General features: G+C 44.6%; 1 protein-coding gene across 6 annotated transcripts in view; it reads left to right on the top strand.

The window, feature by feature from the left end:
- Positions 1-22,992, top strand: part of KIAA0586 (KIAA0586 ortholog) — a 299,701-nt gene that overhangs the window by 165,231 nt on the left and 111,478 nt on the right. For all 6 annotated transcript variants that reach the window (XM_029598209.1, XM_029598205.1, XM_029598206.1 and 3 more), the window contains 4 exons: positions 81-334; positions 495-571; positions 4,941-5,075; positions 20,428-20,599. In XM_029598209.1, the coding sequence (XP_029454069.1) occupies positions 81-334; positions 495-571; positions 4,941-5,075; positions 20,428-20,599 (638 nt within the window). The remainder of the gene's footprint in view (positions 1-80; positions 335-494; positions 572-4,940; positions 5,076-20,427; positions 20,600-22,992) is intronic.

Below are 22,992 nucleotides of genomic sequence, written 5' to 3'. Positions count from 1 at the left end.
CCTATAAATCTCTTAGTAACTGATTTTATTCCGTTCTAAGTACGTATTGCTGTAGGTAAAATGTTTGTATTCCATTTTAGTGTGATGTCTGTGGCAAGAGATGATGAAGCAGTGAGCTTAATCTCTCGAGCCTCTCCTGTGCCAGAGGGATCCCTGGTATCTCCTTCGCCTGTACCACAGGCCCCATCACCTGTGCCTGTGCCTTCTCCAAGCTCCACTTCATCAGCACAAAGGAGCAGCTCAACGGAGACGGTCACCGAAACGGATACACCAGACAGACCCATCTCAGAGGGGGAGGTCTTGTACAGCTATGGGCAGATGGTGGCTGCAAGAGGTACAATAGACTGCCAGGCCTTTGTCTCTCTGAGTTATGTTGCAATCATTTAATGATGTTGGCTGAACGAGGAGGAGTAGGTATTAAAGCTTGACCTAGTAATAGATATCTGGTCTTTCAGGGTACCTTTTACATACATGGCTTTATTTCCCCTTTCTAGCTTTGGCAGAAGGAGGACTTCCTTTTGATCAGCTTCGTGACAGCTTATCTAGCACTCTGCAGGATGCCCATGAAATGGTAAGGAAGCCCATGTAGCCTGGAGTTTGATTGGCTACCCAGAACAAGTAATCTGTTGATTTTGCAGATATAAACATTTGTATGTAATCTATTGCACTTTTACAGGTGAATTTTCAAATATTCCACATATTAAAATTAGCACATAAAATAGCACATATGCGATTTCATGCTATTTTCAAAACTGCAACTTGTGCAAGGAAATCGGGGTCCACAAATAACTGCACTTATAAGAAAAGGGTGTGCCAGGGGCATTTCAGGGCGGGGCCAACATTTGCACACACAAGTTACTATTTTAAACCTGACAAAATGTCATGTATATATTTACTTTAGCTCAATATCTGGTGCAGGTGATCGTAAATGTCGTTAAAGTGAAAAAATGATTGGGTAGAGGGTCTTGGTGCAATGGGGAAACTTCAGGCTGAAGAGCCAGAAAGGTTTTTATGAGCTGTAGATGGATTGGACGAACTGGTAGATTAAATGGTAAAACTTGATTATTTCATTTACCCTGATTTTCACGTGTGAAAGCCAGGGGTAAAAGCATCAAATTAGCATGATAAAAATCTACACGTGTATCAGTGTAAAACCGGAAGTACAAATACACAGACATGAGTTGTGCACACTTATGTGGCAAATTTACAACTTATTCAGCTAGGTAGTGCCTTTCCTGCTACTTAGACCAACAAATTTGAACTTGTTTATATAAGTAGCAGCGCTAATCCAGGGCTAATCCAGTAGCAACTTTGTGAACATCGATATAAAATGGGCAGATAATGAACAGTTTTGAAAGCTATCGTGTGCATCTGTTAATGGTTCAAATTTCTTAACCATAGTTTTCTTCACATTAAATATATTTGGGAAGACATCTCGGATATCTGAAATAAATGTGTAGATGTCGCAAAACCTTTTTTTTTCTCCGACAAGCAGCATGATAGTCCTCGCACATGAGAGGCTTCTAAGACAACTAAAAAGTCATGGGATAGGAGGCGATGTCCTTTCATGGATTACAATCTGGTTAAAAGACAGGAAACAGAGAGTAGGATTAAATGGTCAGTTTTCTCAGTGGAAAAGGGTAAGCAGTGGAGTGCCTCAGGGATCTGTACTTGGACCGGAGCTTTTCAATATATTTATAAATGATCTGGAAAGAAATACGACAAGTGAGGTAATCAAATTTGCAGATGATCCAAAATTGTTCAGAGTAGTTAAATCACAAGCAGATTGTGATAAATTGCAGGAAGACCTTGTGAGACTGGAAAATTGGACAATGAAATTTAATGTGGATAAGTATATATTTATTGGCATTGTCATAAACATGGTACCATCTTACAAACAGAACACAATAGTCAAAAGAAAAAATAAGAGAAAAATGCACATAGTACATATGTAGTACAAAGTCAAATAAGACCCCAGCTTTTACATCAATATCTTATGCCCTCATATTACTGAAATTGCTTATTTCCTGTTTCCATAGTAATTCTAATAGAGCAGTCTGTTGCATAAGTTCTTTCCAGTGCTGAAATGCCAGCAGTTCATCACTGATCCAATGACCAAGAACAATTTTCCTTGCCAAAAGAAATGAAACAACCAAAAATTTCCTTCCTCCTCTCTTTTGTGGGAGAACCTGGGTTCTGTCAAAAACCCCCCAAAAAACCCAAAAACCCTCAATTATAGAAACAGAAAAATGATGGCAGAAAAGGACCAAATGGCCCATCCAGTCTGCCCAGTAACTTTATGGAAGTTTGTGCTGTGCCGTGTAGGTTACCCCATGCTTATCTGTTTCCCAGACTATAAAAGTCCGAGCCCTCATTGGTTATTGTTTGAATCCAATTTCCCATTACCCCCCGTGCTTATCAGTTTCCCACACGAGCCCTCGTTGATTGTTGTTGAATCCAATTCCCTGTTATGCCTTGCCATTGAAGCAGAGAGCAATGTTTGAGTTGCATCAAAGTATCAGTCTTACTGGTTAAGGGTGGTAACCACCACATCAGCAAGTTACCCCCATACTTGCTTCCCCAGACCATAAACGTCAAGGCACTCGGTTGCTGAACGAATCCAATTTCTCTTTCCCCCTTGCCATTGAAGCAGAGAGCAATGATGGAGTTGCATCAACAGTATCAAGGCTTATTGGTTAAGGGTAATAACCGCTGCACCGTCAAGTTCCTCCATGCATTCTTTTCTTCATTTCCATCTTTTAACTAGCTGAAGGGAGGATACGATAGAGGTATTGTTTAGGGAGCACTTCTCGGAACATGGACTTCCCTTCAGGCGTTTCTGAGTCACTTTATTTTTCCCAAGAGGGGGGAAAAAAACAGAAAACAAAGAGCGATTTCCTGCGCCCAGGATAGCCCCACAACCAATCCCCCTCCAGACGGTTGCAAGCCTTACCAGTCTAGTCAGTAGAACAGCCCATAATATTTTCCAGTTAAGCAGCAATTCGACTCCAAAAACACTGCAACATGTATAGTTACGTTTTAAACATACCTCGATCTCACAACTTTGTTTTAGCACTCAGTAGACAAATAAGATAAACATGAAGAATTTAAAACTGTATTTCTCAAATATTAGCAGATAATAAGTATTTATAAATGAATGAAAAGACTTTTGAGACATGGAGTCTTAAGAGTCCCTCTTTCCAAGATTCACCAGATCCTCAAATCACGACTGCCTGCGCCATTCTGGAGCTGCCAGGGTTACCTCACCTTGATATCTTTCTATGCTTCTGACTACTCTGCCTATCAAAGGCCAAGGTCAAAACATGTAAAGCATGATCTATCATCCTAAATTTAGGCACTCAATCCTAGTAACTTTTTAGAAGGGCCAGTTTAAGATCCTAATTCCCAAAGCTAGGCTAGTAATTCCTTTGAAAATTGTTTTTCTTGTTTTTCAGCACCCCTGACTTAGTCTCTCCTTTTGTGCTGTCTGATAGGGCTCACAATTGATGCCCCCTTTTTCTCTTTGGTCACCTTTGTAAGAAGGGATAATGATGTCTTTAGATTTTGCTTCATCATTTTTTTTTTTGGCTGTGACAGAGAAGAAGGCCAGTGGCTTCAAGTATTGCTCAAACTGTTGATAGATGATCTCCATTGCCAATCACCACAAGACCTGCTATATAAGTGTCTCAGAATCACGATGTGCTCTGCTGCAGTGTCTACTCTGGTGTTTCATCATGACGAAAAGGCTTTGCATCCTCAAAACATAAGAATTATGAAGCTTCTCCAACTCCTGGAGGCAAGGATAAGCCCAGAGATTAAGACAGATATCGATCACTGAAGTTTTCGCTGACTGTCATGCACGAGCACTGAAAAAAGGACTAACAGCACCAAGGGCCTATCATGGGTCATCAACACCATGCTTTAATACGTAGTTCAGAGAGTAGGGAGATGCTGGAGTGTTCTCTTCAACCTCTGATGCAGCTGTGTTTGGAGGACAACTCTACCTCCCATCCTGAGCATTTGCCATATTCTCTGCAGGTTTAGCTTCCAGGTTTCAGCACCCCTTGAGGCACCTGGAAGAAGGATCGCCTTTCTGAAGAGCCCCATCTATTCTTCTGCTCAGTTATCTTCAAGGAGGAGCTTTGGTGGGAAGTAGCAGCAGCAGTTGCTCAGCACATGAAAAGTACTGAGCAGCTGACATCGACAAGTGAAACTCCACTTGCAGCATGAAGTGACCTGCCTTGTTCTGCCTCCCCTGTTGCCCCGAGTGTCTGAGCTCCAGCCTCAAGCGCTGAGGCTCGGTGATGGTATTGAACACACTTAGTCAAAGCTAGAGGGAAGCATTTCTAGATCTTTGGTGGTGATTGACACAGAGGACATGAGAGCCAAAAGTTGGACAACTCTAGGACTGGTGCAACCTCAGCTAAGCTTTCTGACTGATATGGAAACCCAAAGGAGCAAGAGGAAATTGCCCAGCCAAAAAAACAAAAAGGCACACATGAGTAGAAACATTTACTAGTAGCTGTGAGTGTTCAGGTTTGTAAATTACGAAATTAAACTGATGCAATCTTGTACTATCAGTCTTAAATGTAATGGTTATAGCTAATTTTATTATGAAACAGATCATTAGATCTGTGTTTTCACTGAATCTACTACAAGCTATTCAGGAATAGTGCGTAATTTTCTCTGCTGCAATATATGATGATATTCAACAGATACATGGCTTTGCCTTCTCATAGAATAATAAAGCTGGAATCCTTTCCATATCAAAGGGAAAAGCAGTTTTATATAGCACTAATCAATGTTTTTACCAGGTGGTATTAAATATTCATTTTATGCTAACTTTTTTTTTTTTTTTTGGTTTGGTCTTTTCCTTGCATTAGCCTTCTGTTTTTTTCAAGTCAAATGATGTTCTTCCAACCCTTTTTCATTTTCATTAGGACTATGATCCTCCCAGTGAAGGACAAGTGGTAAGGAGGCCTCATAAAGGGTATCACCGAGACCCAGTCCTTTCTGTCTTGGCCCAACTAAAGCAAACCCCGATCGCCGCACAAGAAGTCCTATACCATGCAGAGGTATTTCAACACATCCATTTCCACAATTGTTTTTAGCCTGTGGGGTGCTGTTCTAGCCCCTCCCTTCCCCTCCCCAATGTGTTCTTTCTACTGTAGTGTGTGTTTGTTTATTTGCAGATTTTTCTGTACCGCCCATATCTGAGAACCCTACTAAGCGGTTAGCAAAAGTAAAAAAAAAAAAAAAAAAATAGTACAAGCAAAACAAAAACAACAAACATCAGGTCAGGTTAAAATCATAATATACATAATAACAGAAAGTTAACACCAGAGATTTAAGTAAAGGGCAAACGAAAATAGTGAGCTTTTAACTGTTTTATAAAGGACTTATAGTCGGTAATGTTTAATGCCACAGGTAGTGCCACCACTTAGTGCTTCTGTCCCTAAGGACCTGAACTCTTTCTTCTCCTCTCTGCCTCGATCACTTCATCTTTCTTTTCTCAACTTCCTTCTCACTCCTCCTTAGCTTTTCTCATATCTTTCAGCTCCCTCGCTTACCCCTCCGTTTTTCTGTCTTCCACACTGCCGTTCTTTTTCATTGTCTCTCATCCAGGGCCGGCACAACGCACTGTGCATGCCATGCACTTGCACAGGGCGGCGGCTCCGAGGAGGCGGCGGCCTGGGTCCACCTGAAGCCGAGATGGAGTGGAGGCTCCGGGGCTGCCCGGTGGACTCCATCCTGTGGGCAGCTGAAGTGGAAAAAAAAAAAATCTGTAGGATGCATAGCAGGCTTGCCAAACCCCTGCCTGATCCGATGTAGGGGGAAAAAAAAGCAAATCCTTTGAGCAGGCCAGCAGTGGGAGCAGCAGCAGTGTTTGGGTGGCATTGTCGACAGCTGCTGCAGGCTCAGTCTTGCGAGAGGAGCAGTGAGACTTTGCAGCTCCTATTGCGAGATTGGCTCTGCAGCGGTGGGGGGTGGTGTCACTTGAGTGCTGCCCTTGCTCCTGCTGCTAGCTCGTGCAGGATGAGGGAAAAACCAGACACTAGTAGACTCTTTTGTTGAGTTCCTGCACTTGGAGTGTGCGGAGGAATAGCCTGGGAGTGACTGGTTGGGGGGGGGGGGGAGAGGGTTGCGGAGGAGGAGCAAGGCGATGAGAGCATAGGAAGGGAAGGAAAGAGCAAAGGATGGAGGGAAGGCATGAGAGGGAAAAGGGGGAGGAAGCTGAGGTAATGAAGAAATAATGTGAGAAAGGGGAATCATCAGATGATAGAGGTGAGAGGGAGGGGGAGTCTCTGGATGGATGGGTGTGAGGGAGGAGCTGAGGTAGTGGGAGGAGGGAGAAGCCTTTGGAGGGAGAGAGGGTGGGGGAAGGAGGAGGCATGGTGGGCAAGAGGGGAGAATGAGCTGGAGTGGTGGGGTGGGGGAAGGAGCCAAGGTAGTGAGGCCGCAGTCTGCCTGGTGGACCCCATCCGTCCACCGATGGCTTAAGTGGAGAAGAGGCTTTGGGCTGCCAGCGGACCACATCCCAACAACAGCTCAAGTGAAGTGGAGGTCACCTTGTGATCCCGACCCGATAGAAGCCAAAGTGAAGAGACAGGCCCAGAGCTCCTAGGGGAGCAATTGGAAGAAAAGAGAAGGTGAAGCCTGTGAGTGTGTGTGCATCTGAGAGAGGAAGTATGAGTATGTGCGTGTGCATATGTGAGAGAGAAGGGAGAGGGTTTGTGTGCACTCCCTCCACCACTAATCCCCAGGTATGGAGAGAGAAGGTTTTTGTTTTATCTTTTTTGGTTTTAGTTGTTGGGTGTTTGTATCTGCTGTTTTGAGGTATTTTGCTGGTGTTGGGATATTAAAAAAGACAATTTGAATGAGTTTTTAAATATTGGATAGATATGTGGATAAAGGTGAACTGGTAGATGTAGTGTACTTGGATTTTCAGAAGGCAAATCCCTCATGAGAAGCTTCTAAGAAAACTAAAAAGTCATGGGATAGGAGGCGATGTCCTTTCGTGGATTACAAACTGGTTAAAAGACAGGAAACAGAGAGTAGGATTAAATGGACAATTTTCTCAGTGGAAAAGGGTAAACAGTGGAGTGCCTCAGGGATCTGTACTTGGACCGGTACTTTTCAATATATACATATAAATGATCTGGAAAGGAATACGACGAGTGAGGTTATCAAATTTGTGGATGATACAAAATTATCCAGAATAGTTAAATCACAAGCGGATTGTGATACATTACAGGAGGACCTTGTAAGATTGGAAGATTGGGCATCCAAATGGCAGATGAAATTTAATGTGGACAAGTGCAAGGTGTTGCATATAGGGAAAAATAACCCTTGCTGTAGTTACATGATGTTAGGTTCCATATTAGGAGCTACCACCCAGGAAAAAGATCTAGGCATCATAGTGGATAATACTTTAAAATCATCGGCTCAATGTGCTGCAGAAGTCAAAAAAAGCAAACAGAATGTTAGGAATTATTAGGAAGGGAATGGTTAATAAAACGGAAAATGTCATAATGCCTCTATATCGCTCCATGGTGAGACCGCACCTTGAATACTTTGTACAATTCCTGTCACTGCATCTCAAAAAAGATATAGTTGCGATGGAGAAGGTAAAGAGAAGGGCAACCAAAATGATAAAGGGGATGGAACAGCTCCCCTGTGAGGAAAGGCTGAAGAGGTTAGGGCTGTTCAGCTTGGAGAAGAGAAGACTGAGGGGGGCCTATGATAGAGGTCTTTAAGATAATGAGAGGTCTTGAATGAATAGATGTGAATCGGTTATTTACACTTTCGAATAATAGAAGGACTAGGGGGCATTCCATGAAGTTAGCAAGTAGCACGTTTAAGACTAATCGGAGAAAATTCTTTTTCACTCAATGCACAATAAAGCTCTGGAATTTGTTGCCAGAAGATGTGGTTAGTGCATTTAGTGTAGCTGTGTTCAAAAAAGGTTTGGATAAGTTCTTGGAGGAGAAGTCCATTAACGGCTATTAATCAAGTTTACTTAGGGAATAGCCACTGCTATTAATTGCATCAGTAGCATGGGATCTTCTTAGTGTTTGGGTAATTGCCAGGTTCTTGTGGTCTGGTCTGGCCTCTGTTGGAAACAGGATGCTGGGCTTGATGGACCCTTGGTCTGACCCAGCATGGTAATTTCTTATGTTGTTATGTGCATCGGGGGTTTTTTTTTTCGGTTCAGGCTTCGTTTTTGGGCCCCCGTGAAAAATTTTGTTTTTCCCACGGTTTGGGGTTTTTTTTCCGTGGGCTCCCAATTTTCGTGTTAGCGCGCACTAATGTTTTAAATTTTGGAAAAATTCTGTTCGGTTTTAGTCACCCCCGAACCATGTCGAATTAGATAATTTCGTTGAAATTGTCTAATTTGGGAAAAACGAATGCACAGCTCTAATACTGTATGTTTATTCTTCAGCTGTCTTGAAATATTTTTTTTTAGTTATTGGTATGGTTTTACTATTATGATTGATGATGTTTTATATTTCTTGATTTTGTTGTTTGATGTTTCGTGGAGAATGGTAATATTTCTGTTTTGCATTGTTTCGCTGTGGACAGGGTTTGTCTTGTTGCAATGTCCAATTCGGTTTTGGCTGCACATTTCTGTTTCTACTTGTCTTTTTTCTGTATTTGGTGGGGGTCTGTCAATGTTTTGCATGTTTGGCAGAGGTGAAGTGTTCTGCTGGTATGTGGCTTCTGTGTGGGGTTGTGTGGCAACCTGGCTTGTTCCGTTTTCCTGGTAGGAGGTGTATTGGTATTTTGGGAGCTGCTGTTGGTATTTGCAGTGTTACTTTTTCATGGGCGGGATTGTTGTTGTTTGAGGGGTTTTCTGATTGGCACCACAGCAGTGCATGTGGATGTAGTGTACAGGGATATTTTCACCTTGGAAGACTGTTCTCTGAATGTTATTTAAATGCAAAATCTGCTATTATAGATGCATAATCTGAAATTGTGTTTTTGTAGAGGGCCAGAGTGGGGTAGGGGGTGCTAGGGCATCTAGTGCTCTTGCTTTGGCCATGGGTTCCAGAGGAGAGGGGGTGGACTCGGGTGGGGAGGAATGTCAGATTTTAGGGTATGGATTGCTGTTGGGAGATGAAGGCAGCAAGCTACTTATTCGCACTGGGCAGCAAAAAAGCTAGCACCAGCCCTGCTCTCATTCTCTCCATCTTCTTATACTATTTCTCTATCTTTGTCATTCCTTACCCCTATAATGCTTCCTTTCCCTTTCTTTCCACGTTTTTCACACCTTGCTTCTGTTTTCTCCCTATTTACCCATTGCATACATTTCCCCTCCCTCCTAGCACAAGGCCACTGCAGATCCTCCTTCCTCTACCCTTCCATCCCTAATACCTGTAAGTAAGAGGCACTGCAAACACATTTGATCAATAAACTTCACTCTCCGTGCCCTACCTCAAGGCACGTCACAGGAGTGAGGATTCAGTTGATTGGCCACAGACAGGAGCAAGAAGTAGAAGTCCAGGAAGGAGACTGCACTCTGCCCCTCCTCTTATTTATTTATTTAAAGGCTTTTATATACCGGAGTTCATGCACTAGTGCATACCACTTCGGTTTACACAGAACAAGGAACAGAAAATTACATCAAACAGATTGAACAATTAAACAAATATACAATTACATCCAACGATTGGGTATAAATAACATGGCTAACTTAGTAGGAACTTAGAGTTTGAGGTAAAGGAGAGAAATAGTACCAAGTGGTAACAGAACAATGTTAATAGCTAAATAATAAATATAAATAGTAAATACAAATTCTTATAATAAATACAGGTGCTTACAGATTACAGTCTTCATGAAAAGTTTACGTCTACGTGCCTAAGTATCTGTTTCTGATTGGTCTTGAAGACTCGTGTAGGCGAAGTGGAAGGCTTAGATCTAGCGACGTTTGTGAATGGATGTTCTTGTGTGTTATAGTTAGCACTTTGAAAATGATTCTGGATCTGATGGGGAGCCAGTGTAAGTGTTTTAGTATGGGTGTTATGTGTTCACTTCTGCTGGTTTTAGTAAGAATCCTTGCGGCGGAGTTCTGCAACATTTGTAGAGGTTTTGTGGTAATGGTTGGAAGGTCTATAAGCAGAGAGTTGCAGTAATCGATTTTGGAAAATAGTATTGTTTGGAGGACTGTTCTGAAGTCCTGAAAATGCAGGAGAGGTTTCAGCTTTTTCAGAATATGTAGTTTATAATAGCATTCTTTCGTTGTGTTCTTGACAAATTCTTTGAGGTTCAGCCTTTTGTCTAAGGTGACCCCAAGGTCTCTTACTTGAGTGGAATTGATCATTGGTGGTGAGGTTAGGTTGTTGGTAGGCTGAAGGTTCTCATCTGGAGTGATAAGCAAAAGTTCTGTTTTTGACGTATTAAGTACTAGGTTAAGGCTAGATAGGAGTGAGTTTATGGACTGTAGACAATTGTTCCAGAAGTTGATGGTGCTGGAGATGGAGTCAGTGATTGGCAGCAGAATCTGAACATCGTCTGCGTATATGAAGTGTGTGACCTTAAGACTTGAGAGTAGATGACATAGGGGGAGAAGATAGATGTTAAAGAGGGTGGGGGAGAGAGAGGATCCTTGGGGAACTCTGAAAGAGGATTTGACCGGGAGGGAATCCTTGTTGCTGATTCTGACCTTGAAAGTCCTATTGTGTAGGAAGGATCTGAACCATTCCAGGGCTGATCCTGAGATGCCTATGTCTGAGAGCCGGTTGATCAGGATAGAGTGTTTTACGGTATCAAACGCAGCTGATAGGTCGAGGAGAATCAGGAGGTATGGGGTCTTTTTCTCCAGACCTACGAGGACTCTGTCAGTTAGAGAGGTTAGGAGGGATTCCGTACTAAGGGATTTGCGGAATCCGAATTGGGCTGTTGTGAGTATTTTATGCTCTTCTAGGTATTCAGATAACTGTTTGTTGACTATCCTCTCCATAAGTTTGGCTACAAATGGAAGGTTAGCTATGGGGCGAAAATTAGCTGGGTTTGTAGGGTCCAAGTTGGGTTTTTTGAGGAGAGGTTTGAGGGTGGCTAGTTTCAGGATGTCTGGTACTAGGCCTTGGGTTAGTGAGCTATTAATTATCTCTGCTAAGGGCTTCGCTATGATGTTCGGAATGGTGAGTAGGAGTTTAGAAGGGATGGAATCTGTCGGGTGAGTGGAGGGTTTCATCTTTTTGAGAGTCATTTCGATTTCAAGTGAGGAGATAGGTTCGAATGAATCTAGGTTTATGTTCTGGTTGCGTGAAGGAGTGATGATAGAAGGAGGTACTGTGATACTGGTTGCCAGAGGGGCCATTAGATTGAGAATTTTGTTTTCAAAAAATTGAGCAAGTTCTGTGCATCTTGATTGTGCTTGATCATCTGGGATAGTTGGTGAGGTGGGTTTTGTGAGCTCTGAGACATATGTGAACAGCGCTTTGGGATCAAAGGAAAAATTGTGAATTTTGTGGGCATAAAAATCTCTCTTTGTGCGAAGGATGTTGTTTCTGTAGTTGTGCATGAGGGTTTTGTACTCATTCAGTGTAGTGTTGGAAGGATTCCTCCGCCATGCGTGTTCTTTTTTTCTCAATTCTAATTTGATGGTTTTTAGTTCCTGCGTGAACCATGGTTTTTTGTTTTTGCAGGCTGGGTTGATCTCTTTGGTTTTTTGGGGGCAAAGTTTTTCTGCCACCTTGTTCGTAATGTTGTGCCATGACGAGGTGGCTGTTCCCACCTCGTCATGGCACAACATTATGTCATGTTCTCTTATTCCCCCACAGTAGGAAATGGGTCATTGGATTCACTCAGGCTCAGCAAATGGGCTGCAGGAGGCAGATGGGCAGGAGGACTCATGCAGGCTCAGCAGATTGGCTGCAGGTAACCAGAAATGGAGCCATAAGGCAGCCAAGTCTCAACCTTCATGGGGATATGAAAGCTGTGCACAGGAGAGAATAACGTTGTGCGCACCTGCAGAACAGAGAGAAGATTTCAGTTCAGTACTTTTTACATGTGAAGAGCTTCTGATAGAATCTTCCCATTGCCCAGTCCATAGTACCTGCTGAAATATCTCTGGTTGTCAACATTGATTTTTTTTTTTTTTTTGCCAAAGTGAAGGGATTCATCCATAGTCCTTTCTGAAAATGTGGTAGCCTAAGAATAATTGGGGGAAAATTTGGGACTCTATTATATTCCTTAGAAGTTTAGTAAGCAGGAAACTCACTTGGACATGGATATATTTGCCTCATCACCAGTGAAGATTAATTCGAGTAAGTTTGTAGTAGCGTTTTTTTTTTTTTTTTTTAAAGATATATTTTGTTTATTGGATATGCTGACAACATTATTGAGAAAAAAGAATGAAAACACAAATGCCATGCTGAGACAGACCAAGGTCCATCAAGCCCAACATTCTGTCTCTGACAGGAGCCAGTCTGGGCCACAAGAATGTATTTATTTTAGTTATTTAGAAGTTCTTATTTCCTGTTCGTTTCCCGGATCAGTCGAGACTGAGTCCCTCAGTCTCTTTTTTTTTTTTTTTTTTTCCTGTGGAGCTGTGTGTGGCAGAAGCTGTGTGCTCATGGTATTCAGCATTGCTGTCTTCCTCTACAGTCTTTGTAAGTGATTTCTTCTAGAGCTGCAGCTGTTTTCTTTCCTTTATCTAAAGGTAGTTTTCTTTTCTTTTACTTTTTCCCTCTCTTATGTCTGCCAGACGCAGGGCGGGACCTTAGTCACTGTGCAGTCTGGCAGAGTCTATTTCTTCCATTTTGAAACCTGCAATTTAGTTTGTGTCCTCTCCTTGCTCTGTCTGTTTTTGTACCTTTTTGTCCGATACTGGCAGGACTGACTAAGTGCAGTCCATGGGTGATCCGTGTAGGCCGCTGAGCCTGGGGATTCACCTGAGTTCTATCCAGGTAGGAGTTCCATGTCGTTTCACCGATTGATCGGCATCAATGGAGGTCAGACAGTAAGAACATGCCATACTGGGTCAGACCAAGGGTCCATCAAGCCCAGCATCCTGTTTCCAACAGTGGCCAATTCAGGCTTCAAGTACCTGGCAAGTACCCAAACACTAAGTAGATCGCATGCTACTGCTGTTATGCTAGTGGACCCTTGAACCGGAGCGAGAGATGACACCCACCTGCAGTACTCAGGCGAACTCGTCTCCGGAAGGTGGAAGTTCTGCAAATGGCCTTGACACGGTGTCCTCAGAGAGGCGACTGGTACGCAGTCTACGTTCCAATCAAGGGTGGAGGCAGGCGGCAAGCAACAAAGTCCAGATTCCAGGCAAAGGTCAGGGCAGGCGGCAAGCAACAAAGTCCAGATTCCAGGCAAGGGTCAGGGCAGGCGGCAATCAACAAAGTCCAGATTCCAGGCAAGGGTCAGGGCAGGCGGCAAGCAACACGGTCAGATACCAGGCAAAGGTCAGCAGGCAGCAATCGAGCACAGTCCAAATTCCAAGCAGGGGTCGAGGCGGGCGGCAAGCAGCGAAGTCCAAGGCAATCCGAAGTCAAACCAGGAAACACAGAGAAGCACAGAACACAGCCAAACCACAGGAACCTGTTGCGAAGGCGTCCTGCTCCTCACCGAGGGAGTTTAAATCTCCCTTGCCGATGACGTCATCTTCCAGGGCCGGCCTCGATTCAGCGTCGCGGCCCCTTTAAGAGACGGAGCCAGCCGCGGCTTCTCCGCTGCTCCCCGACGTCCCACTGCCGTTGCGCCGCGGCCCGTGCGCTGCTGACCGCCGCGGCCCGTGTGCTGCTGACCGCCGCGAGGGGGATCCCGATCGGCCTGAGAGAAGGAGGTAGGGAGGTCTGGCCGCGAGTGAGCGCGACCGGGCCTCACAACAGTACCCCCCCCTCTTACGCCCCCTCCTGGCCGGACCCGGCTTGTCGGGATGTAGAAGATGAAAGTGGTGAATTAACGATTTATCCAATATATTTGCCGCAGGTTCCCAGGAGTTTTCCTCTGGACCAAACCCCTCCCAAGCGATCAAATATTCCCATCGTCTATGATTACGGCGAATATCCAGAATCTCCCGTACTTGATAGATGGGATCTTCATCAGACTCAATGGTAGGAGATTGATGTGGAGTATCATGGAATGAAGAAGAAATTAGAGGTTTAAGCAATGAGACATGAAAGGAATTGTGGATCCGAAGATTGGTAGGAAGACGCAGACGATAAGTTACAGGACCCAGCCGTTTACTGATGAGGAACGGTCCGATGTACCTGGGAGCGAGTCTCATGGAGGGGATCCGGAGGCGTAAATGACGGGTGGAGAGCCAAACTCGGTCTCCCGCATTGAATTGCGCAGCGGGACGGCAATGCTTGTCGGACATCCGTTTCGCAGTCTCGGCCGCCTGGCGAAGTCTAGCATTGGTGACCTCCCAGAGTTCATGGAGCCGCTGTGCCGACAGTTGGGCTGCTGGAGAAGCAACAGTAAGGGGTAGAGGTAGTGGAGGCTGTGGTTGTTTACCAAAGACGATCTGAAACGGAGATTGTCCAGTGGCCAAGTGTATATGGGAATTGTGTGAAAACTCGGCCCAGGGTAGTAGGGAAGCCCAATCATCTTGGCGATGGTTCACAAAGAGACGTAAAAACATTTTCAGCCCTCTATTGATGCGTTCCGCCTGACCGTTCCCTTGCGGGTGAAACGCATTGGTAAAATCTAATTGTATGCCAAATTTCTTGCAAAGCGCGTTCCAATATTTGGCCGTGAATTGAGGGCCTCTATCAGAGGTTATATGAAGAGGAAGTCCATGGAGGCGAAAAATATGCAGAGAGCATAGCTCAGCCAATTCAGGAGCAGATGGCAACTTAGGCAAAGGCACGAAGTGTACCATTTTTGAGAACCGATCGACTACAACCCATATTACCTGATTTCCGTCAGATAGAGGGAGATCTACTACGAAGTTCGTGGATATGTGGGTCCAGGGTTCTTGAGGAGGCCCCAGGGTCGGCCAGGTAATGGTTTTTGCTGGGCACATTTTGGGCATGAAGTCACGTAGGCCCGCACATCCCCCCTTCATCTGCGGCCACCAATAGTAGCGAGATAGCAGCTCGAAGGTACGTGCTCTCCCAGGGTGGCCTGCAGAGAGAGAGTCATGCGCCCAGGAAAGCACTTTGGGGCGAAGTCGGAGTGGTACCACAGTCTTCCCGGGGGGTACGGTCTCGGTAGAAGCGAGCATCAGTTTGGCAGGGTCCATAATATAGTTAAGAGTCTCTTGAGTGTCCTCTGTCTCGTAGGATCTGGAAAGTGCGTCCGCGCAGCTATTCTTGACCGCCGGACGATATCGTAGAATAAAGTCAAATCGCGAAAAGAACAATGACCAGCGGGCTTTTCGAGGGTTGAGGCGTTGGGCTCTGTTGAGATATTCTAAGTTCTTATGGTCAGTGTATACAGTAATGGTGTGTTGTGCCCCTTCCAACCATTGTCTCCATTCCTCGAAAGCCATCTTGATGGCCAACAACTCCTTATCGCCAATTCCATAATTCTTCTCGGCAGGAGAAAATTTCCGGGAGAAGTAAGAGCAGGGAAATAAGATGCCTCGATCCGAATGTTGACTGAGGACTGCTCCGACCGCCACTTCGGAGGCATCTACCTATGAATGGTCGGGTAGGATCAGAGTGGTGGAGGCAAGGTTCTTGTAAAAAGGCAGTCTTAAGACACACTCAAATGCCTGTACGGCTTCATCGGGCCACTTCTTGGTGTCAGCTCCCTTCTTGGTCAGAGCAGTAATCGGTGCAACGATGTGAGAGTAGTGTGGAATAAAATTCCAGTAAAAATTGGAGAAGCCAAGAAATCGTTGTATCGCCCGAAGCCCCACTGGTCGTGGCCAGTCTTGAATACAGGCCACTTTTTCTGGGTCCATTTGAAACCCTGTGGTAGACACGATAAACCCTAAAAAGGGTATAGACTGCCTCTCGAAGAGACACACTTCCAGTTTCACAAATAGGCGATTCTCTCTTAGACGTTGTAGAACTTGTCTAACATCCCTGCGATGAGTAGCCAGGTCCTTCGAGTAGATAAGTATATCGTCTAGATAAATGATCACCTGCTTCTACAACATGTCCCGGAACACTTTGTTCATTAAATTCTGGAAGACCGCGGGTGCTTTACACAGGCCGAAAGGCATAACAAGATACTCGTAGTGGCCATTTCGGGTGTTAAATGCGGTCTTCCACTCGTCCCCAGGCTTAATTCAGACCAAATTATAGGCACCACGTAAATCAAGTTTAGAGAAGATTCTAGCTCCGTGCAACTGATCGAGTAATTCAGGTATCAGAGGAAGAGGGTATCTATCCTTGCGAGTGATAGCATTGAGCCCTCTGTAATCAATGCAAGGTCTCAAAGACCCATCCTTCTTAGGTACGAAGAAGAACCCTGCCCCTGCAGGGGACGTAGAGGGCCGGGTGAACCCTCGTTCAAGGTTTTCCTTAATGTATTCAGACATGGCCTGCGATTCTGGCCCAGAGAGAGGGTAAATCCGCCCCCTGGGTGGACTGATATTGGGAAGTAGGTTGATGGCACAGCCGAACCTTCGGTGGCAAGGAAGTATCTCTGCTTTCTCTTTAGAGAAGATGTCCATGAATTCGGAGTATTGGGGTGGTACTGAAAACCTGGTGATAGTTACCGGGATCGCCGGTTGGGGTCTCTGTTGGATGCAGGCCTCTTGGCAGTCTGGACCCCAGGCAGCAATCTGGAGGGTCCTCCCAACTATGGTAGGAGAGTGTCTTTGTAACCAGGGCAAGCCCAGTACTACTGGGTGGACAGCTTTCTCCAATATAAAGAAAGTTATCTCTTCTTGGTGGAGGATACCGGTCTGGAGTAATATAGGAGCAGTACAAGATGTAACTCATCCTGGAAGGTTCTCACCTTGGATAGATGAAATGAACAATGGCGTCTTGTGAGGACGTACCGGGAGCTGTAACTGGTGGACAAGTTCGGCCAGGATAAAGTTCCCTCCAGCACCGGAGTCAACCAGAGCCTGAGTGGTGAAGGACCCCTGCTCACATTGCAATGTCACAGGAATTACGAAATGAAGAGCGAGGTTACTCCCTAGGGTCTGCTCCTCGGAGACACCTAGGATCTGTAGTTTCCCAGGCGCTCCGGGCACTGAGCCAAAAGATGTCCTCTGTTGCCACAATACAAACACAGTCCCAACCTTCTCCGGCGTTGTTTTTCTTCCACAGTCAACTGACTTCTTCCCAACTGCATAGGTTCCTCTCTGGACTCTGCTGGAGCTTCCGAAGCGGTGGGAGTAACCAACGGACAGGAGAAGTTTGGGGCCATAGGAACCAGGCGTCGAGGTGGTCTCGCTTCCTTGGCACGCTGTTGCAAACGTCGGTCAATACGGCCTGCCAGGTCAATAAGTGCGTCCAAGTCCTCCGGGAGCTCCCGGCCAGCGAGTTCGTCTTTGATGCGGGGTGACAAACCTTCCAGAAAAAAGCCCCGAAGACAGTCCGGTCGCCGTCCCAGTTCGGAAGCGAGGGTGCGAAAATCAATCGCAAAGTCTGCCAGGGTGCGGGTACCTTGTCGTAGATTAAGAAGCTCCGAGGAGGCTGTGGATAGTCGACCCGGCTCATCAAACACCTGGCGGAAGGTTTGAACAAATCTAGATAAGTCATTCAAAATGGGATCCCCTTTTTCCCAGAGGGGAGAAGCCCAGGCCATGGCTTTACCGTCTAGCAGAGAGATGATGAAGGAAGTCTTCACTTGGTCAGTAGGGAATTGCTGCCCTTGCAGAGAAAATCTGATGAAGCATTGGTTCAGGAACCCTCTATACAACTTAGCCTCTCCAGAAAAACGAGGTGGCGCGGTCAAGTGAGAAACCGAAGCAGAAGTATTCGGAAGGGTAGGTGCAGAGCGGCCGCCTCGGCTCCATGAGCAGAATCAAGCCGACGGACCAGCCATTCCACAGTGGCAGTTAACGCCTCCAGACTCTGCTGCTGTTGCTGCTGGCGTTGCTGCATCATCTGCTGGGCAAGACCTGGAATAGCCTGGAGACCAGATAGATCCACCGGGTCCATGGCCTTCGCAATCTGTTATGCTAGTGGACCCTTGAACCGGAGCGAGAGAGGACACCCACCTGCAGTACTCAGGCGAACTCGTCTCCGGAAGGTGGAAGTTCCGCAAACGGCCTTGACACGGTGTCCTCAGAGAGGCGACTGGTACGCAGTCCACGTTCCAATCAAGGGTGGAGGCAGGCGGCAAGCAACAAAGTCCAGATTCCAGGCAAGGGTCAGGGCAGGCGGCAAGCAACACGGTCAGATACCAGGCAAAGGTCAGCAGGCAGCAATCGAGCACAGTCCAAATTCCAAGCAGGGGTCGAGGCGGGCGGCAAGCAGCGAAGTCCAAGGCAATCCGAAGTCAAACCAGGAAACACAGAGAAGCACAGAACACAGCCAAACCACAGGAACCTGTTGCGAAGGCGTCCTGCTCCTCACTGAGGGAGTTTAAATCTCTCTCGCCGATGACGTCATCTTCCGGGGCTGGCCTCGATTCAGCGTCGCGGCCCCTTTAAGAGACGGAGCCAGCCGCAGCTTCTCCGCTGCTCCCCGACGTCCCACTGCCGTCGCGCTGCGGCCCGTGCGCTGCTGACCGCCGCGAGGGGGATCCCAATCGGCCTGAGAGAAGGAGGTAGGGAGGTCTGGCCACGAGTGAGCGCAGCCAGGCCTCACAACAATTGCTACCAGTAATAGCAGTGGCTATTCTCTAAGTCAACTTGATTAATAGCAGTTAATGGACTTCTCCTCCATGAACTTATCCAAACCTTTTTTAAATCTACTGCATAGCCACATCTTCTGGCAACAAATTCCAGAGCTTAATTGTGCGTTGAGTGGAAAAGAATTTTCTCCAATTAGTTTTAAATGTGCTACTTGCTAACTTCATGTAGTCCTCCCTTGTGTTATCCAAAAGAGTAAATAACCGATTCACATTTACCTGATCTAGACCTTTCATGATTTTAAAGTCCTCTATCATATCCCCCCCTCAGCCGTCTCTTTTCCAAGCTGAACAGCCCTAACCGCTTTAGCCTTTCCTCATAGGGGAGCCATTCCGTCTCCTTTATCATTTTGTTCGCCATTCTCTGTTCCTTCTCCATCACAACTATATCTTTTTTGAGATGTGGTGACCAGAATTGTACACAGTATTCAAGGTGCAGTCTCACCATGGAGCGATACAGAGGCATTATGACATTTTCCGTTTTATTCACCATTCCCTTCCTAATAATTCCCAACATTCTGTTTGTTTTTTTGGCTGTCTCAGCACACTGAACCGATGATTTCAATGTGTTATCCACTATGACGCCTAGATCTCTTTCTTGGGTGGTAGCACCTAATATGGAACCTAACATTCTGTCACTATAGCATGGGTTATTTTTCCCTATATGCATCACCTTGCACTTATCCACATTAAATTTCATCTGCCATTTGGATGCCCAGTCTTCCAGTCTCACAAGGTTCTCCTGCAGTTTATCACAATCCACTTGTGATTTAACTACTCTGAACAATTTTGTATCATCTGCAAATCTGATAACCTCACTCGTCGTATTCCTTTCCAGCTCATTTATAAATATATTGAAAAGCACCGGTTCTAGTACAGTTCTTACAAAAAAGGCGCAGGCCAGGAACATTCTGAGTAGGTGCCAGTATTTACTCAAATAAATTGCTATTTAACAGCTCCAAAGTGACTGGGTTGGTGGTCTGGGTGACAAGGGAGGACTTCAGGCTGAAGAGCCAGGAGGATCTTCATGAGCTGCAAATGGACTGGGTGAACTGATAGACTAATTGTTAAAACTGGTTATTTCATTGCCGCATGCATGTTAGAAAATCCCCTGACTTACACGTGTAAAAGCCGAATTACTGAAGGGAGTAAATGTTTCTAAATAAGTGAGTAAAATCTATTTGCATATCCCTTCAAATTTTGAAGTCACATGTATATCATTTGCACACACTTATCCAGCTAAATTCCGACTTATATGGCTATGTAGCACCTTTTTTTACTTTTCCGACTATCTTACTTATCCAGATAAGTCCAAAAATGCTACTTAGACAGACATGTAGAGCTTTTCAGATGTATCCGGCTTAGTGCTGCTACTTAGCTGCATAAATCTAAACTTACCTGGATAAGTGATGCTACTTTTCTGGATAAGTCTGAACTTGCGCGGCTCATGGTACTTGTATTTTATAACCTGCACATATCATTTGTGCTTAAGTTATAAAATACAGCAGTAAATTACTGTGCATATATGGATGCACATGTGCAGTTTTGAAAGTTCTCCTCCTGTTCATAAATGGGCTTTTGAAAATTGCTAAGATAGTTTGTTATATTTATGTGTGTAACTCCTTTGAAAATTATCTCCTTAGGTTTTATTTCTTCAAGGTGGACTCAAATGAGCCATTTTTCTCTTGCCTTCACCCTTTCTAGAGTTCTGAGGATGACAGGAGTGTAGGAGAGATGAGCGAAGGACAGAGACCCCGCCTAACCACTGAAGCAGAAAGTATCATGGTGGGACATTCCATCTATATGAGTGAGCCGAGGCCTGCTCAGTCCAGAAGCAGCCGTGTGGCCTCCCCAGGGCAGCTCGAACGACCCACAGGTACAATATATGGGATTACAGTACATATCATTTTAACTGCTAACTAATCGCCTGATATGTCTGCCTTTGTTTTATCTGAATAGGTTCTGTAAGCCACAAAATGTTGCATTTATGTGTTGCAGCTCAATGAGATCTGGCTTCGTATTATTTGTGGCGTCTCTTAGACTTCACAATGAGAAGCATGTTTCCTGGGTTATCCACACTAGTGCACTAAATACTGTTTGGTAAAGCTGAAGGTAACAAAGTCTTATCGGTGCTTCAGGTTGTTACACGATGAGGGTTATTTATGAGGAATGTAATTATCTCTTTGGAGCCTAAGGCCTTCTGAAAATTCTACAGAATCCTTTATTAATGATGGGTTTATCTGTTAGACACAAAGGGTTAAGGATTTTAATGTTTTTTAAGTTCTGACTTTTGAAAATCTGTTTACACTGGCCCTAGAAACAGCTATGTTTTCAGAAATAACACAAGATTGTATGTGTATTGTCTGACTGATTTATGCAGAGCCCTAAGTCGCAGGAGAATTTAGGGCTCAACAGCCTTTTTGTTCTGAGCTCAGCCTCACTCTTCCAAAGGTAGAGAGAAGAGATGGAAGCCAAGTATGGTTTCCCAGTAGGGGCCTAATTCAGTTTGCTAAAATACAGAGAGGGTAATTCTCAAAGCCTTTTCCAGGGGTCAAACAGTGATTGTACCTCAGGTTTTGAAAAATTATTCCACGCTTGCCACCATAGGTTCATCAGCTCTGCTATAGATTAGAAGTGAGATGTATACATTATAGGTTTAATTTTCAAAAGCATTTACATATGTAAATGAGCTTTTTTGAAAATTGCCCAAGGGTTGTGCATGTAAAAGTATGTATGGAAGCAGTTTTGTGCATACTTTTATGTGTACTTGAAAGAGGAGTTACCACAGAGGAGCTGGGGCAGGGAAACCTTTTACGTACATACTTTTGATTTTCCAAAGTATGTGCATAAATGTACTCGTACATATTTGCACCTGCTCCCAAGAGGGGTATATAGCAGGTCACCCACTCATTTTTAAAGCAGACTTTTGCATGTATGAGCACTGCTATAAAATTATCCTCCCAATTTACTACTGAGATGTACACAATATATACTGACTGAGATATGAATTATGCAGTAGTGTTTTTTTAGTGTCCATTTTGTGCATATTCAGATTTCTCAGAAGATAAGTTGAATTGGTTGCATAAATGAGTGATGTCATCATGAGGGTGCTTCAGTTTTTCTTTTGACACATGATGGTATAAATGTATTTTCCAAACCAGAGTAGGGTTCCCCCTGTTAACTGAGGGGTGAATTTTAAAAGTTGTTTGTGTTAAAAAGCCCATAAACGCGAGTATATAGGCTGAGCGTAAGCAACTGTTATTTTAAATTTGGCAAATTACATGCGTATATGCGCAAGGAACAGAAGGGATGAATTTGGGGCAGGTCAGTCATTCTGGGATGGGACCAACATTTACAGGCATAAATCCTGATATTATAAACGAATGCAGCACACATCGGGCTGCTATCTGCGCAAATTTTCTTCTGCTCTTTTTCAGGTGTAAGTCAGAATAAAACTAGTTATATGCAAAAACTGACTGGGTGAGGGGTCTGGGTAAACTGGAGAGAGTGCAGGCTGAAAAACCAGAGAGGTCTTGATGACATAGAGATAGACTGGGCAAACCGGTGGACTAAGTGGTCAAGCTTGTAATTTCCTTTACGCATGCATGTTTTAAAATGTGTTCACTTGCATGTGTAAAAGCGAACAAGACCTGATGAAACATACCTGAATAACATTTCCTTTTGTAACCTTAAAATTAGGAGCACACATACTTGCACAAGCATTTTTATATTATATGCGTGCACTTATGTACTTGATTTAAAATTCCCCTGTAGATGGGCATATGGGCACTTGTTTTAAGCTTGTTGAGATATCTTTTGCCAGTTTCCTTGCTTTCTTCAGTGGTTTGCCTCAGGTATCTCTTTTGTGCCCCTTGTATTTAAAAAAAACATAACAAACAAACAAACCTTTCTAGTGAACAATCTGAAGTTTTTTTTGTTGATCTCTGTAGCTGGGCCTGCTTTAGGCTGTGTGCCCCTGTCAGAGCTTACAGTCATAGATTTTCTTGGGTTATAATGGAGTTTTGAAATTTTCCTATCCTAATTTGACTTTGTCAGTTTTCCTCACAATGTCCATGAAGAAGTCAAACAGCTTCAAGTCTTGCCCAGTGTGCGGGCAGATTTCCATCACACATTATCACCAGATCTTTACCTGAGTGAGGATCTTGATTTGATCCTTTATGCTTTAGACTGTCATCAAGGGCAATCAGGCCGAAACTACAGTCTTATCTTAAAAGAACCACAGAACTCCTAGTACACGGATTTGGTGCA

Source organism: Rhinatrema bivittatum, chromosome 4, assembly GCF_901001135.1.
Source record: "Rhinatrema bivittatum chromosome 4, aRhiBiv1.1, whole genome shotgun sequence".
Taxonomy (NCBI): domain Eukaryota; kingdom Metazoa; phylum Chordata; class Amphibia; order Gymnophiona; family Rhinatrematidae; genus Rhinatrema; species Rhinatrema bivittatum.
The sequence above is the reverse complement of the archived record's forward strand: the minus strand, read 5'-3'. Positions and strand labels throughout refer to the sequence as shown.